This window comes from Cinclus cinclus, chromosome 4, assembly GCF_963662255.1.
Source record: "Cinclus cinclus chromosome 4, bCinCin1.1, whole genome shotgun sequence".
Classification (NCBI taxonomy): domain Eukaryota; kingdom Metazoa; phylum Chordata; class Aves; order Passeriformes; family Cinclidae; genus Cinclus; species Cinclus cinclus.
In genome coordinates, this window is record NC_085049.1 from 9,240,662 (window position 1) to 9,258,873 (window position 18,212).

General features: G+C 40.3%; 1 protein-coding gene across 1 annotated transcript in view; it reads right to left on the minus strand.

Annotated features, from left to right (window-relative positions):
• Window positions 1–228: 228 nt before the first annotated feature.
• LHFPL3 (LHFPL tetraspan subfamily member 3) overlaps window positions 229–18,212 on the minus strand; it is a 160,437-nt gene continuing 142,453 nt past the window's right edge. Inside the window, exon 2 of the mRNA XM_062491559.1 lies at window positions 229–560. Coding sequence (XP_062347543.1) covers window positions 229–560 — 332 coding nt within the window. The remainder of the gene's footprint in view (window positions 561–18,212) is intronic.

An 18,212-nucleotide genomic window follows, 5' to 3' on the forward strand; every position in this document is an offset into this window, starting at 1 on the left:
TACAGAAAAAGATGGAGACAGTGAAAATTAAATGCTAATGAAATACTGTACAAGTGAGGAACACAGTAATATAACAGCTCTAAAAGTTAAAGACAATTCATGTATAGTGCAGAAATTGCATCAGTTTTGAGCTTCCTTAGATATTTGGAGGCTGAAAGGTATAACTTCCTCTGCCCCTTGCATTTATTCTTTCTCAGCAATGTAGGAAGTAAGCCAGCATGCTCACTTTTAAGCATAAAATAAAATGAAATTGAAACTGATTATTGTTTTTAAGAAATTGCCCTTGCGGCCACCCAGCAATAGTGTTTCTAAAGCAGTCCTACCTTTGTTTTCCAACTTGAGCTCGTCTGCTAGCAAGCTGTCTTGTCTGTTTCCAAGCACAAATGCCAGAAATGAGAGGATCAGGGCATCCAAGATTCCAATAATTGCCAGGATATACGCCCAGCGGACTGAACAAGCCCCCAGCGTGTACTTGTCTGTCTTTTCACCACACATCCGTTTTACCTCATCTGAATCCCAGCCATCAGGAAAAATCATACAACCCAGGACGAGACAGGCAGCTTGGAGAAAAAAAGAAAAGGAGAACAATGGGATAATGAGACCAAGCTTTCATTTTGATGAGAACCTACAAAGTTATCATTAAAGCAATAGACTTTTTAATCCTGACCTCCAAAGCCAGGCTACTAAAAAACAAGTCACAGAATTACATGCTGTGATTAAGTATTTAATATAAAAACCTGAGATGCAACATCAATTGCACTCCTTGCTTAAAAAGCTGCTACATCCTGAATTCCCGGTCAGGTTTTGTATCAGTACAATCACATTTCCCTCACAATCACAGTTTCTTCAATGCAATATCAAAGGACCACACAAAACCAAAAGGGAAAATGGATAATAACCTGGATGTTCAAAGGTAACAGTGGATTACTGTCAAGTCGTCAAGCAAACAGCCAGTTTAAAAGAGAGGGGGGAAAATTACCTATCATTTCTGGTAATCTGCCTGTTTATCCTAACCCATAAGCACTGGACTTGCTCACTATCCACCCAAAGACAGAGCTTGATACGTTCCAAGTGTTGCCTCACAGAGGACAGCTCCATCCCAGTGCCTGCCTGGTCTGTCCTAAGCACTGTGCAGCCCTCCATGATGACATTCCAGTCATGGGAGCTATCCCACCACATCTGTCAGTGCAATGACATCAAAGCCCTGTGGCTGCACACAGATCTCTAGCTCCTCCTGTTTGCTCTCCACGCTGCAAGCATTGGTGTGCAGGCACTTTATGGAAATATTTGATTGTGTCAATATCCCAGCAGATATCCAGCGAAGGGATCCCTCACAGCCCTGTCCTGTGGCTGTGTCTTTGGCTGCTTGTGCTTTGAGATGCTCTCTCTTAGGTCTTCTTTTGTTACTGGGGTGGTTGCTGTTGTTCTCTCCTTCCCACATCTTATATTTGTGAAACCTGGCTAGGTCCCCATTCCCCTTCAATTCCAATTTAAAGCTCTCTCCTCGATCTTTGCTAACTCTAGACATAAAATTCTTTGGGACAGGTGGACCTTATTTGTTGCCAGCAGGCTTGGTGTTATATATACTGACCTATGATCAAAAATCTCCAAATTTTTTCTGGTTACACCTGTCTTGAAGCCAGGTAGAGTCACCTTCAGCAGGAGAGGATAACATACAAAAATAAAGCAGCATAAGAAAATTCTAAGAGTAATGATTATGTTGAATGGGCTCATTCCTCAGTTTTTATTGCATTTAAGAGAATCAGAAAATCCATATACTTTCAGTAATTACCTGTAGTGCCTTTTCTGACTTGGAAACAGGCACATTCACACCATTAGTGCTTCTATCTTAGTATTGCTGATGAGATACAAGAGATCCTAAACCTTCTTTTATAAGTCTTAATATTATATTGATGCAATATGCTCAAAATTGCAGGTAAATGTGCTAATTGAAAAGAATGCATTGTGTGGCTTTCAGCCTTCTAAGTTTCTGTTGAGTCAGACCCCTGTTTGGAAATGACAATTTATACCAAGTAGCCTGCGCAGCCAGCAGCTGCTGGTACTGTGGGATTGGTTTCTTGTCATTGTGGATGGTTTCTTGTCTTTTCTGGACAAATATAGGCACTATCATTTTACATACCTCTAATGGCCACAAAATAAAAACAGATTTAGACTGGATCAGTATGATGAAATACAGGAAGAGGGATGTGTAACTAGAGTTCAGGAATGGTAATTTACTTTTGACAGCTACACAATTGCTGTAGACAATGTCTTGAAAACATGTCTGCAGAAAACATCTGAGATGGGGTAAAAGATGCACCCAAGGCATTTGATGAGCTCCTCCTGATCAGCTAATTTGTGTGAAAATAAAACAGCTTATAATAGTTTCAAGGACAATTAGGCTTAGAAACATGGGTGATTAGATAATGACCTATCTACTCAGAACATGCTGGCTGGACAAATTGTAAATTACGTATTGCCTGCCTTAATTCATTTGCACATTTACATAAGATCTTTCAAAGGCCTTAGAGACAAACAGTAGAGTAATTTATTTTCTTGAGCTGGTTACACACACTTCCAGGAAGTGGAGTTGCCCTCACACTTAAGTTTCCCTCATACTTGAAAGGAACTCCAGTCAAACGATGTAGCAAATCTGCAAACTTCTTGTATTCATGAAAATGTCCATGTTTACCCAGCTAACTGTTGGCAAAGTTTAATTTACTGTGTAACAGCATCTACCAAAGCCAGTTTACTTTTATTAATCATCCTCAACATGTGAGAAAATGCTCATTAATGATCAATAGATGTGGAATTTTTTTGCTAATTATGCATGAATGATTAGAAAATACCAACATCTCTGGTCGTTTTTTATTGCATAGCAAATCAGATGCATTCTTAGTACTTCCTAAAAGTAATTTAACTTTGTTCTTTTGCACATAGGTAATTAAAAAAATGGGCCCTTATCTCAGGAATTCAGCGTACGGCTTCCCAGCTGTGTTCCTCAGATTTTCAATTAACTCATCTGTCCTGAATTCTATTCCTGCATTCTTTGATACCCTTGCTTAAATTTCTGGAGTCATTCTGTTGGTTGTAGTTGTACTTCTCTTGGTAATAAGACAGACAGGTAAATAGTGTCTGGACTAGATTCCTTTGAATAAAGACAGATATCAAGGAGAGGTTATTATTATTATTTTCTCTTTTCCCTATACATTTTAGATGCTTTCTACTAGATGACTACTTAGTCAAGATCCTCAGGTGCAGGAATCATACCTTACCTGTAGAGGGTAACATAAGTAAGTTTAGTCAACCTTGAATCTTTATTTGTTGAGGGAATATTTAGCACTGAATGCCTTTAAGAATCCAGACTTGCTAAATAATACAAACAGGTAATGACTCTTTTATCAGCTACAAGATTGAAAAGACAGATATGAAATCCACCTACAGATTTACTTCACATTGCTAGAAATTTTTACATTTAAATTCTGCTACAGAGGATTAGAACACTTTTCTCTAAAAGGAAATTACTTTCAGTTTTTAGACAAATTTGTAAAATGGAAATAATTTTAAGCAATTTCAGTGAAATTGCTGAGAGATGATTTTATAGCGCTGACATGGGTCCCATATCTTTGTCTAACTTCCACTGTCTTCAATGGCAATATTCCTGAAATGGAAATGTAACAAAAGCTACTACTGTTTTACTACTAAGTAGTAATAGTGCTCTAGTGAGTTCAGAAAGTTTTAGATTTGAAAAGTTCACTTACTAAATGAAAACCCTTAAATAATCAGTTCCTACAGACTCTTTGACTCAAGTAAGACAAAAGTTAAATCTATACTGGTTGAAAGCAGTGTTCTGTGTGTGATCTAGATACTCCAGATCAGCACCACCTTCCTGACAGACAGCCCAGCCTAGGACCTCTGTAGCTAGCCAAGAACCTTCATGATAAGCAGCAGGGGAAAATTGATAAACTATTGACTAGTGTCACTGACACCATTCAGAAACTTTTGGGCAACTGTAAAACTTGCAAGAATCATATCTATGTTGTTTTCCCTTTGGTTGCTTGAGAAAGGCCTGGCAGGATTATTATCTTTGTAAGGGTGGCCCTGGGTTTCCTCCATTTCTTCCTCTCCTGTGATGACAAAGTGACTCACTTGTGTTGGAAGGGACTTCAAAGACCTTCTAGTTCTCCCACCATGTTGCTCAGAGCCCCATGCAACCCAGCCTTAAACATTTCCAGGGAGGGTATCTATAAGTTCTCTGGGCAACCTCTTCCAGCACCTCACCACCCAGACAGTTGCTTTCTCCTACATATTGGAGTCTGGTGAAACTTTTCAAACTAAAAAAAAAAATACTAAACAATAGTCAACCATGCCTTATATATTTGCTTTTCTTCTTAAACAGTTTTTTTTTCTTGTGTGAACAGCTAACAGGAGCTGTCACATGGTTTTCCTCTAGGGCTGTGAGCGACAAGAAAAATTATTCATACTAGGAAGAGAGCCCAGGATGATTACCTCGTGGGATGAAAGGATGCAGATACAACACTTTCAGAGATTGGAAACAGACACTGGCACTGACAGACTTGTGACTCTGACCAAGCTAATATTATCACAGCCTGTGCTCTGTGCATCAGCTCAAATGGTAATTAGCAAACAAGTAGTTCACGATCCTATGGTTGTGCCAAATACAGTGACAGATTCATATTATATCATTGCATGAAATGAGGATCTATTTATAAAAAAAGCTGACTATGCAGGAAACCAGTGCTGAGAAATTCCCGCTGGCAGGACTCCTCTCTCATCTTCATTCTTTTCCTGACAACAGACCAAATTTGCTTGCGTGTAGAGTATGATGATGGCAAGTTTCCTGATAAAGGAGTAAAAAAACCCCAAAGGAATGGGAATTATGCTGACTGTCTCTTTTCTTTCCATGCCCACACAAAAGTCTTCAAACCTCTGTGGCTCCAAAATGCAAGAGGTTTTTTGTTTCCTTCCCTCCACCCCCCCCCTCCCCACAAATGCTATTTACAAAAACAATGACCCATTAAATCTCTAGTAAACAAAATAGTTTTTGCCAGCTATGTTGGTGATTAGGATAAGTCTTTCAAGAGCTTGTGAGGGAAAGAAGTAAATGTTGAGTGGAGGTGGCTGAAGACACACTGAAGGAGGCTGAAGACACAGGGTCAAACACAATCCTGAGTGAAGACAGAGGCTGCACACCCATCAACTGAGATGGATCCAAGTGTTGTGGACTGCACTTCTGAGTGGGACAATAATCCCCTGTGTTTACATTTGTGTCATGGCTTGGGGGAAATGTGCAGTTTTGAAGTGAATGCCATGGTTATCTCCATTTACTGATTCCATCCACAAAAATAGTTCTGCTGCATGCAATCAGAGTATTTCTGGAGAAGCCTAGAAGTTAATTTCCAAAAGTTCTTCAACACTGAGTGGGGACCTTAAAATTCTGGCTCAATGTGTGGGCTTCATCTCCAAAAAAACTGTGCCTAAGAGAAAGCTCTTGAACTATGAAGAGCTGCCACAATAGCTGGAATAGTTCTTGTGCAATACAAAGAGGCAAATGGCATGTATGACTTGCTGCTTGATCCTGTGTTTGAAGGCTGCCAGATACAATATCCACCTTTGAAAAGGCTCTTCAGAGAGGTGCCAGCTGGCTCTCCAAGGAGATGACACAGCCTATTAATTTGTGCATAAGCAAAGTAAAAATTCCTGGTGGTGCTCATAGATGGCAGTTAACCACATGACTGCTGTTGAGTATGAGGCATTCAGTGAGGAAAGTGTAATGAAATTTAAGATTCAAGGGCAGTGCTCTTAGAGAGCTGGAGTGTTAAAATCCTATCTGGACATCCATGACCTGAGCTTCCATGTGGGATGAGGGAGGTGCCCTGTGGAATTGCTCCAGGATATTGATGTGATGTTCTCAGCAACCTCCTCCCCAAAAGTAAAGGAGCAAAGTTTGTGGGTAAATCTTCTTTCAAAAAACTTCAAACAATATATGTATAATGGGGGTGTTTGGTCCAGGAAATGGAACTATTTCTGATTTGAGGCAAAACTGTAAGGACCCATGAGATGAGGATGCTTCAGCAGTAACTTTAATCTACTTACTCTCTTATTTCACATCATCTTGCTTGGTAATGTAGACAAGCCTGAATCTCTCCACAGGATTAAGAATATTTGTAGATAGTACTAAGGGGGAGAAAAAGTAGGAGAATCTCCCACTGCATTCCTGTGATAATATTAAAGACATGATGCAATTATGGCCACTTGACTTATTAGGGCCTGGACTTTCTTATAAGACATCTGATGAGAATATACATATATAAAGAGATATGTGTATTTCACATGATGATTTTAGGAAAAGGGAGAAAGAAGAGCAAAACTTCAGCGAGTGGACAGTAAAAATAAAGAAAATGGTATTGTGGAAAATGAGGGAGTGAGGTAGTGAGGTGGGTGTTATGGTCAGGGGGAGAGGACTGGCTGAGTAGACAGGTAGGAGACATTTTGATGCCTGCTAGTTACGCTTAGGCAACAAAATCGAATAATTTGATAAGCTGTTGCAAGATGTGAAGCTGGATATAAGAGAAAAAGGGATGACTGACAGTTATATCCAAAGATAAGCACTATGGAACATGAATTGTTCAGAAAGAGGGAAACAATTGAGAAAGTGAAGTAATGTTATAAGAAGAAATGTGTTAAACTAAATAAGGAGAAAAGAATAGCAACGGTAGTGCAATCTACTTCACTTAAATCAACTGTAAGGGAAATTTCACTACACTAAGGATATTTCACGACACTAAGGAAATTTCACTACACTGTTTTACGCCTCATGTGTTGGATTCATGTTTGGACAGAGAATTCTTTGATTTGTTGGAAATAGAAATTCTGTGTGGGGTTGTATCATCTTGAAAGCATTTAACTTCCAAGTTTTGATCATTAGCCATGATATTAAACTTTGAGATTAATGCAGTTCTCTGAATATTTTAGTTAGTACAACAACTATATTAGCTGAAGAATAAAGGTAATGTAAGAACATAATATATATTTTATAAGTGTGTGGCAGGTTATTCACAAGGTGGGTCCCAATAACTCCTTGTGAAACTTCTAGTGTTCCAGCCATGGTTATTTGCAATAGATATTTATAGTGTCTTGTCCAGAAAAAATATGGAATCTGAGGACTACTAAAGGATGTGGTCCTAATCACTATGTGGGCAAAAAATCCTTAGGAATCATGTCATGGCAACAAATTGCTAATAGCTGTGGCAGAGCTAGATGACTAACTGATGAAGAGTGGGTAAACTGAAGTAATTTACAACAAGAGATAAAAATACTTCTTTATGATGAATCAGGTATGGGAGGTGGGAGAGTGGGAACCCACAGGAAGGTGCATGTCAGAAGTTACATTTACACTGCATCACCTCCTGTGCTGTCCAAAGATCCTAACCATTTGTTTTCTTCTCATTTTCTCTTTAAAGTATCTAAAATAAAATGAGAATTGCATCACAACCCACTAGAGCTTTCCATAATGTGTCTTTGTAGTGCAGGATGTGCGTTAGGAGGTCTGTGTGTCAGCTGGGGTCTGTGCCCAGAGATCACAGGAATAAAAAAGGTGAATGCCCTTGCTGAGAGCCATGTCCTGGGTGTCAGCTGCCATGCAGGCAGGTTGTCTGATGCTGTGGCCACAGCCAAAAAACACTTTTCTCACGTGGTAGACTTACCACTGGAAGTGTTTATTTCGAAGGCAGCCACAGTGCAGTGCAATATCTTTCTAATTTAATGTGAACTTCTCTTTGTAGAACCTGTTCTTCAGCCAAAAAGTATCATGGCATACTGATGTGTACTAGATCTAATTAATTAATAAATTCAACACAACTCCTGTGTAGGCTACAGCAGACAGACTGGAGAATAGGTCTTAATATGAATGGCACAGGCTAGACAATACTTCAGATACGTACAGCTGACATTCCACCACAAGTTACTGATCCAAATAGTGGAGATATTTTAAACACAGCTTTGGTAAGGACAAGGAAGAGCTGAAAATAATTTTACTTTCAATGACCATGAGTCAATTCAATTTAAATAAAATGAGAATATGAATAAAATGTTTCTGAACCTGGGTTTTAATGCATATGTTAGATGGATGAATTTTTAAAAGGCTAAAGAATCTGCTAGCAAGTTAACTGGACTGAAGAAGTTCATACTTATTGTGGGGCAAACCTTGAAATATTTTTGGACAAAAATGTAAATTTTCTGAAGTATCTTGACAAGATAAATGAAATTCCAGGGATGATTTCAGCTCTTTATTGATGACTAACAAACTCTGTTTCATTCTATCCTCATTACCTATCTTCCAAAAAAAGCCTTGGGAAAAAAAAAAAAGATGTGAGCAGAGAACTTAGAAATTCCAGGAAAAGAAACTTATTAGCTATGAAAGATACATTTTGAAGGTAAATAATGCAGGTCTAAAAGATAGCTTTCCAAAAGTCATTCTGTGCAAACTCTAAGACAAATTCAAACAAATAGTCAAATAATTTTCAGCGAGGTTAATAAAGAAAGAAGAAAATCAGACATGGAGTTGAACTGGGGTTAGGACCTAGTTCTTGGTCTCATTTTTCAATGGAGAGGATGACAGAGAAGAGGAGGATGATGCTGTGACTGCTGGGCATGAGCATCTGGAAATGGCAACTCCTGCCCCCAGGTCCACAGCATCCAAAACAATCATAATGTGCTCAGACTGGAGGAATGCACCTTCCAACCCCTAACACTGATATAACCAACACATTTAACTACAAAGATGTTAGGAAGGTTTTTAAAATCAAATTTATTATTGAGGAAGTTGTGAAGACCATATGCATTGCCTAAATTTTTGTAAAAAAGAGACAAAATTGAGAGCAGAAAAATAATTTGGACAACCAGTCATCATTCAATTTTATCTTAGTTCTTTGAAAATTACTGGAGGAAAGAATAACTAAAGACATGGAAAGAAATACAAAGTAACACACTTTTCAGAAAGCATTTGATCCTGTGTCATACAGAAACACTTAACTGGAAAATACAGAGTTTAACCTGAGAATTTAAGGTGTTTATGCATTTTTTTTTTTGTGGGAAGCTGTCATTCTTTGCTTGAAAAAATAGAAAAGAGAGGCCTTTAAAAGAAAAGCCTCCAGCTGTTGTGAGGATTCATTGGGCACCTCAAGGATCAGCCTGGGTGTCAATCATTTCTTGTTTTCATAAGCAGCTTTGGCAAGAGGAGAAGTTTGGTAGTAAAATGCACTGATGGGAGGCACTATCAATGCAGAGGACTGCTGGGACAAATGATGGAGAAAATGTATGTGTTGACCACCCCTTGGAGGACCACGAGACACCAGTCAACTGAACCAATGCAAAAGAGTTTTAGCAGTACTAGGGAGAGCTTTTTAGGTATAATGTAAGCACTAGACCCATCTGGTGCTGGTGGTTTCTAAGCTTTAGAAGAGTGATGTTTGCAAAGACCAGTTCATCAGAGCAAGGTTATTTTAGGATGTAAGGAGGTATTTTAGGAAAGGTATTGCATGAAGATGTAACAGCTCATGATAAGGGGACTAGATATGAGGATTTTCCTGGCCTATGTTCTTATGAGTAGGCTGAGAGATAAATATCTCTGAAATTAATAAAGAATGAAACCTAGGGGGAAGAGCAGCCAAAGAATTAGGAGCTTGATGAAACTACAAAACAAAAATAGTGTTCTTTAAATCAAACTGAAATGAAAATCCAACAATAAATGGGGGTAAGAGGCAAAGAAGCAGCTCACTGCTGGGCTCTCTCACTGTGGTCTGTATACAAATTTGTCATTTCCCTCCATTATTAAAGGTTATAAAATGTGATAGCAAAAAAAGAAGTCATAAAGCGATTTTCTTTTCCTGCCAGTCCTCATCCAAGCTGACCTGACTTTCCTGACAAACACCATGCATCTACAACAGCCTGGTTTTGGACTTGGGCAGTGCATCCCTCCAACTTGTTTCTGAAATTACTGCAAATTCAAGCAAATCTAAGCATGCTGGTAAGAGAGGAAGTTTGGGACTGCATCAGCTACTGTTTTCAGGATAAAAATGGCAAAATTCTGCAGGCTATGGAGGTAGAAAAAGAATGAAGAAGCAAAAGATGCTAATCTAAAAAGAAATTTCTGCACCTCAGCCTATAGTGGCATCCGTAATAAGTACCAGTTTTAGTCTTTTGTTTCTGAAAACAAACAACTTCACAGCCAGTAAGCACTCATTTGCAAAAAAGGAGGTAAAAACCTTTAAAAAGTCATGGTAGTGTTGTCTAGAAAAGAGATCTGCATACCTTAAAGTAAGCTGAAGATTTTTATGATTACTGTGTATAAACACAAGGAAATGGGTCCCAGAGAGGGGGAAGAGCTATTTAACTGAAAGGACAGTCTTGGCATCTGAACAAATGCATATAAACCATCCAGGAATACATTTAGGCCATAAAGAAGAAGGCAGTTTTGAATTGTCAGGGGATAGGTTCTGGCACAAACTCCGTAGCTGTGGCCATGCCAAAAAAGTTTGAACTGGTCCAAGTGTATGCCGTAAATAGTTATTAAAGATGGAATTTGATCAGTGTGTTAAAAATTATTAGAATTTGTTTCTCTGTGAGGCTAAATTTGACTACTTGGGGCCTTTAGGATAACTGCAAGAACTCAGGGGTCTTGCATCAAGGACCTTCAGACACCAGAAATCCAGGATCATCACCTTTCTCAGCATATGAGCTTTTTAATAGCTGCAGAGCTGGACATACAATCAGCATTCACCTGAGCCTTGGGGCAGGAGCAGCACTGAAGTCAAGCTCCACGCTTGAGCATTATGGGCATTTTGCAGAAAAACTTCAGATTTATTTCCTTTTGACCATAAATTTAGCAAATCTGTCTACCTGGCTAAACCCTGCCCTGTAGTGTAGTCAGCAAAGCCCCTTGCTGGCTTCTCTCCTACAGTTACACTCTGTGAAACCAGTTCAGCTTGCACTGCATAACCATGGAGTTCACAACCAGCAAGACTTCCTGACACCAAACTCCATGCACACCACTGCCACCTTGCTCTGCAGGGAGTTGTCTGCATCTCCTGTGGTACATGCCATGTGCCACTAACAGCAGGAGCTTATTAGTAATGCATTAAGGAATCAGCTCCCACAGACTCCTGCTTCAGAGAAACATCTGCCATGACATCCTGGTTGTGTTCACAGTTTCATTTACATGACAGCTTGAGGGTGTTTGACAGCCATAATTAGGAATTCTTGGAAGGTGGGGTAACTCACCCATCCAGTACATGAAATAGCATAGGTCAGTGCTCAACAGCTGTGACAGGAATTCAAAACTGCCACCAAGAATTACACCAATTGTTATCTGACCTCCACTTTATTGTCATGCTGTGAAAGGAATGTGAGTTATAAAACCACTTGCAGGAGAAGTGGAAATAAAAGACCTTTGGGGTGGGGAATATAGTTTTCTTAAAGGTTCAGATCTTCTCCTCCCTCTGTATGGCTGCCCTCAGGGTGCTGGTGCAGAATGCTGACTCAGCACGGTGGGTGGCAGGTGGGAAGCAGTGAAACACCTGCAGTACAAACGGCTGCCAGGCAGATCCCTGGTCCTGCTCTTGGTCACTGTCCAGCAGAAGAAATCCCTCCTGCAGAAGCTGGTTGAAAGATCCAAGAAATTTCTTGGCAGTGGCTAAGATCATTAACCAATGCTGAGAGCTGAGGTGCTGGTTCATGGCCTCTGTGACATTCTCTGCCAAAGCATGACTATGATTCCCAGAATATAATGCATCATGATAGGAAATGTGATTTAATGTTGAAATGAGAAGTGTTTAAAGATTAACAATTCATAGGCAACTAACAATTTACTTATATATTTATTCAACCTCTGTCTGTGGGCATGACAGTCTGTGCCTTCACTTGGAGCTTTGTGTTCCCCATGTACTTTAGTGGAGAAAGGGACTTTTCAGAAGGAATGACTGAAGTCAAGTAGAAAGATGACAATATGGGCAAATAAATACTCTGTCATGAGCAAGACAAAAAGAAGCAATTGAATGCATGTGGGGAGAAAGGGGAAGGCTCTTGCTTCTCTTGTCTTTTGTAAAGCATTAATGTTCTGCTAAAAAATGCCCTACAGTTGACCCGCTGCCTTTTCTTGACATGCTGGAACTGTACTTGCACTTTTTGAGACAGTGGGCAGAAGACAATTGGGACAAATGATCCGAGTATTAAATCTGGTCAGGATTCACCAGTTTCTCCTAGGGCTGGGAAAACTTCCATGTACTCTGCCAGAAAGCTCCAGCTAATTCTGTATGGGAAGATCTTCCTCCAGACTGGTTTCCTTTCCTTTTTTTTAAAGCAGCAGCCTTCTCAAAACCTCCATCCAGCTCCCCATCTCCTCTGAATCACAGAACCATGGAATCACTGGTTTGGAAGAGACCTCCAAGATCATCAAGTCCAACCCATGCCCTAACACCTCACCTGAACCATGGCACCAGGTGCCACATCCAGTCTTTTTTTAAACACATCCAGGGATGGTGACTCCACCAGCTCTCCAAACAGACCATTCCAGTACTTTATCACTTTTTTCATAAAAGTCTTTTTCCTAATATCTAACTTATATTTCCCTTGGCACAACTTGAGACTGTGTCCTCTCATTCTGTCATTTGCTGCCTGGTGAAAGAGACCAACCCCACCTGACTGCAAACACCTTTCAGGGAGTTGTAGAGAGTGATGAGGTCAGCCCTGGGTCTCCTTTTCTCCAGGCTAAACAAACCCAGCTCCCTCAGTTGTTCCTCTCAGGGTTTGTGTTCCAAGCCCCTCACCAGCCTCGTTCCCTCCTCTGGATGCGCTCAAGTGTCTCAAAGTCCTCCCTAAACTGAGGGGACAGAACTGGACACAGCACTCAAGGTGTGGCCTCACCAGTGCTGAGCACAGGGGAAGAATGACCTCCCTGCTCCTGCTGGCCACACCATTCCTGATCCAGGCCAGGGGCCATTGGCCTTCTTGGCCACCAGGGCACACTGCTGGCTCATGTTCAGTCACTGTTGACTGAATGAGGGGACCCATCCTTGGACTCAGAGTGGTTTGTGAGATAGGAAGAAAGTGGGTCAGGGTTTGAATCACTTTTATACTGCAGGCAAAGGGGAGTGGGCAATGCAAGAGAGGACAACTGGAATATGAGGAGAGGACAGGGAGCTGGAGGGCACCATATGGGGAAGTCTCCCCTGAAGAAAAAGGTGGAAGTGGAAGGAGGCAGCCTCGTTTCTGAGTTGGAGTGCTAAGATTTAACTGAAATAATTACAATCATTTAAATCTGATTTCCCAAGCAGTACTAGCTGTTATTGCAAATGGGCTGGCAGAGAGGCAAGACAAGTTCTGAACAGATGATAAAGGCATTGACTTTTGTATAGTTCCCCTCAGTGCCCGTGAGGCACCTGCATACATCTTTATGCCTGCACAGCTTGTCATGTGCTATTCTTCACTTATCTCTGCTATAGCTCTTCCTGATCCCTTAGCAGCTTTCCTTGGAAGAAAAGAGAAATGGACAATAGGCCCTGAGACCACTCAGCTGCATTGCTTTTTTATTCAAGTTGACATTTGGCAGCAAGACTTTGTCTTGCTGATGTCTTATAGAGCCTAATGGCAGCAGAGGTATCAGGGGCTTTGCCTCCCCCACTGAGCATCTGAGCCCTGCATGGTGGGAGAGCCCTGGGAACTGAGACTGGTAACACTGGAGAGGTTTTTGTCTTTTGCCTTTTTCCTGCTAGAGGGAGACCTACTCTTACCTAGGGCTAAGCTTATGAGGTTGCTGAGCTTTCTAAACTAATTGCTTTTGACATGGCAGACTTGATAAATTTTGAAATACTTGAAAAAGATATGGAAGAATTCTACATGACTTTTTAAAATATCTTATTGCAATATCTCTATATGGGCAGGCACACTGTATTTGCTATCAAGTCACTCTGATCAGTAATGTGCCCAGTTTTGCTCAGTACTACCACTACAGCGCTTGCCTCAGTGCTTTGGTAATTCTGATACTCTCACCAGTTCCTAACTGCAAGGGTTAACTTTGGAATTTCTACAGAAGTATATTCCTGTGCCTGTTATTTTTGATTCTCGCCAACTAAGCCCAAGATTTGCACTATACAGCAAAGTTTGCCAGTATAGTATTCAGCAAATCCTTGTGTGTGTGCACATGCAATTTCAAGTCCTGACTAGGTTTATGACACCATATGTAATACCTTTTTTTGAACGTTTTGGAAGTCCAGAACATGTGGTATTCTAGTGCTGCAGTGCCTGCGAGGTAAAGTAATTCTTAGTACTTCCAACACAGCAAACAAGCATAGCAAACAGTGCTGATTTTGAGCACTGATGCCCAGAAGACACAGAAAGTAGGTCTCCCTTCACTTAAAACTTCTAGCATATGCCTATTAATATACCACTGCTGGTGATTTCTGCCTTAGAAATTATGATGTATGGTCAGATGTTGAAATCTAAGGCAACACAGCAGTGCAAGGCAAAGGGAAAAACCTGACGAGGTCACAAAACCCACTGAGACTGACACGGGCTGCCAGAAAAGTGGAGTGGATACTTGCAAAGTTGTGTATGAAGCTTGAGGGCTTGCTAGATGACCTGTGAAACCCCTCAAGGGTATGCTGCCCAATGGCTCATTTAGAAGAATGAACTAGGAGATGTGCTGTTTCCAAAGGGAGCAAGAGGATTCTAACCCAACTGGATCCAGAGATGGGGCCAGAGTTTAAGAAGAGTTTAACTGGGATTGCAATTACTGTGTCTTCTTTCAAAAATGTTTGTGGGTTCTGGAGCTCCATCTCATTTTCTATAAATAAATCATGGCTGAAAATGTGTATAATAAATTGTTTCCTAAAGCAACTGCTTTAGTTTCACTCTGGTAGGCATCTGAAAAAAATTCCACAAGCAACTCAAAATGTTCCTGAATGCATCAGGCAGCAAGTGCTTCTATCACTACATTGCAAGCAATTGAAAGACAGCATAAAATGTATTAGAGCATTTCAATAAATGTACAGAAAATATAACATCTGCCTTGTAAACAATCCAGTATCTTGTCATTCAAATTACTTGGCTTTTGAAAATAAATCTATAGAGGAGACATAAGCCTCAAGAACTCATCCCATCAGAATCACCACTGGCTTCAGTAATTTAGCAATCTTTAATGCATCATTCCTACTTTTCCTGCCTCTATTACCCATGACACCCATGAATTCATTTCTCAGTCTCATAGGTCTATTTGCATCGGAAAGTGGTAGTAAAAAGTGATGGGGTTGAAAGCTTCTCACCTGTCCCAAACAAATGTATTGGAATTATGCCAAATTTACTTCAGAGCTCAGGAAAATTTCTATGAAAATCTTAAGTTTGGGGAGGCACGTTCTTAAATCTGCTGACAAACAGTCATAGCATGATGATGAAGACATGGGCATATCAAAAATGGGTTCTCTAATTCTCTCCAAAAGTCCAACTTCAAAGTATGAAGGAAAGGAGATGATGGAGTGCTTAGTCCAGTTGAAACACAGTGACTCCAGAAATACAAAGGGACGTGCACAACTCCAGATACATCAAATACAGAGACTGTAAAATCAAACTTCCTGAAAACCTGCAGTAGCAGTCATTCAGTATGGACTCTGTATATTTGGTATTGAAGACAAAATGCCATGTCACAATTTGCGTCTCTGTAAGCCCAAGAGAAACATAAAAATTGCTGAGGCAACCAGTAATTTGTGCAGAACCACGTGAAGATGGGACTCTATAGCTTTGCAGCAACCTGAGACCAGAGAAATGGACATTTAACAGTGTCAAATAAAAGTAACCTCTGATGTTGGCTATAAATAAAATATGCAAGAGCAACCACACTGACCAGAGAAGCTAGGCTGACCTTGCCCAGTGGTAAACTGGACAATAAGAGCAAAGTGTTTTTATTTGGATTCATTGCTAGAATAATTTTTGTTTAGCAAGAAAGTGCTATGTTGAATTGTACTAATAATAATGTGACCATGGGAATTGGGTAGTAAAATGCTGCTGTAAATCCTGGTGGAAGTAATTTCTGTATTCAAGATTTATGTTTTCATGTGTTAACTTCTGTGTTCCCAAAGCTGAATATATGAATTACTTAAAAGGCACAGTTAAGGACTGGTTCTTTGGAGCTTTGTCTTGTGTGCCTGTGGGACTCCTGTGATGTCCCTGTACCAGCTTGGGGGTATCTTGCTTCTGCCTAGGAAGGCTATGATAGGCAGGGCAAATAACTATCCTTATCTCATCAGTTCAAATAAAAAAGTCTTTCTGCTTAAGCAAACCACTATTTCTGTAGTAAAATCCTTGTGGCCAGTCAGAATCAAACCTCAGAAAAGTAATTATTCCTATTGATTATAACCAACCTGATCTGACAGTGAGCAGACTTTCTCTCAGAGCCCGTGCAAAGCCATGCTTGGAGCCTTGTGCAGAAAGAGACAATAATGGTTTCACTTACTTGGATTTCAGCTTCTCTCAATGTAAACACGTGGCCCCGACATCCCTTGCCAGCCAGGCTGCCAGCTATAATGCCTTCCCTCTTACTAGGTTAAAGTACCTCTCATTTTAGGCAGTACTGAGTGAAACATTTAATATGAAACTTTTCTTTTGTCAATAAAGGGTGCAGCAGGTCAGTGGAAACATTTCAAACATTCAGGTTGATCAGTGTGAACTCTACGACTAAATACAACCCAAAAGCATTTCTGAGAAAAAATGTAAGTGCTCTGTTTTTATTGAGATTCTTTCAAAAATAAAGTGCATTTCCATCAGAGGTAGAAAATATGTTATTTGAGGTTTATTGGCAGTTGATTTTTCTTGCCAAGTTTGCCACCATTCTTTTTTATCAAATCCTATATACTTTAAAAATTATTCTTCCTACTTTTGCTTAACTTGCTGACCCTCCCTAGTCACGTGGTTATCCATAAAATGGTTTGTGATTCTGCAATATAGCCCACATTTTCTTGTTCTGCACATGTTGGCTGATACAAGATCTGAATACTTTGTTTTTATATTGACATATTACCATATTTTATATGGTAATTTTTCCTGTGATTTCCCTCCACTCCTGCATCTTATCCATTGGCATGTCTTTCAGCCTCTTGTATTTGTTTTATTGATTACGGGTTTCTTCTTCACCTTCTTTCATGTCTCTGGTGCCTTCTTAATCTTGATTAGGGAACTAATTAGATTAAGGTTATCACTGCTCAGACAGTTTTCACGTCACCTACCATCTGTTGCTCAGGATATTTTTTCCCTCTGCCAATCCTCTTTCCACACATCACACAATGGGTGGGGTTGATAAATAGTCTACAACACAACATATCATATACAAGGTTCAGCATTTACCCATATATTTGTCTGAAATGGTGAAGCAAAAAAACCCCTCTTTCTTGGAGACAAGTGCCAGTATCAAATATTTTTGGGTATCTGTGTCTTATCTGTGACGGTGAAGACACCCAAGTAACCTCCAGTGCGAATGAGTGCCTGCTGAAGTCTCAGTTAACCTGTGTCTCATGGATGAAACCCAGTTAAAACTGCAATTCAAACTCAAACAGCCAGGATCATCTCATCATCCCTCCAGTACAGGAGTGCCACTGTAATGTGCCCTTATATTGAATGAGGCAGACAGGAGCAATGGCTGGCTGCAGCTTCCATGGTTTCCACAGTTCCTGCAGTGAGATCTCCATCCCCCTAGGAGGGCTGAAAGGGGGCACAGAAGTGAACAGTTTACCATGGTTTTGGTATGAACAGCTGTGCATTGGTGTAGACCCAAGATGTGAGAGACTTAAAAGGGACTACAGTAAACATATCTAGAGTACAGAAGGATGGAATAAGAGGTGGCATCTGATGGTTTTCCCAACTTTGGGAAGTGCTCTTGAACTTTGATTTCTTTCTCCTCAGTCTTCCAGTCTGCTCCTTGATTTTTCTGTTCAAATATTTCCTCTAACTTCCCTGCAAGGATTTTCCCCACTTCTCAGTCGATTGTTTCCACATGCTTCCTGCAGATAGTTCTCCATCTTCTCCTGTCTGTTTTCTTCCTCCTTGAACATGTCAGCAACATTTGCAGGCTGATTGCTCCCTCAGTCACTCAGACACATTCCTGCTTTCCTTTTCTAGTGAGCTGCAGATGCATATTCTTTTCTCAAATC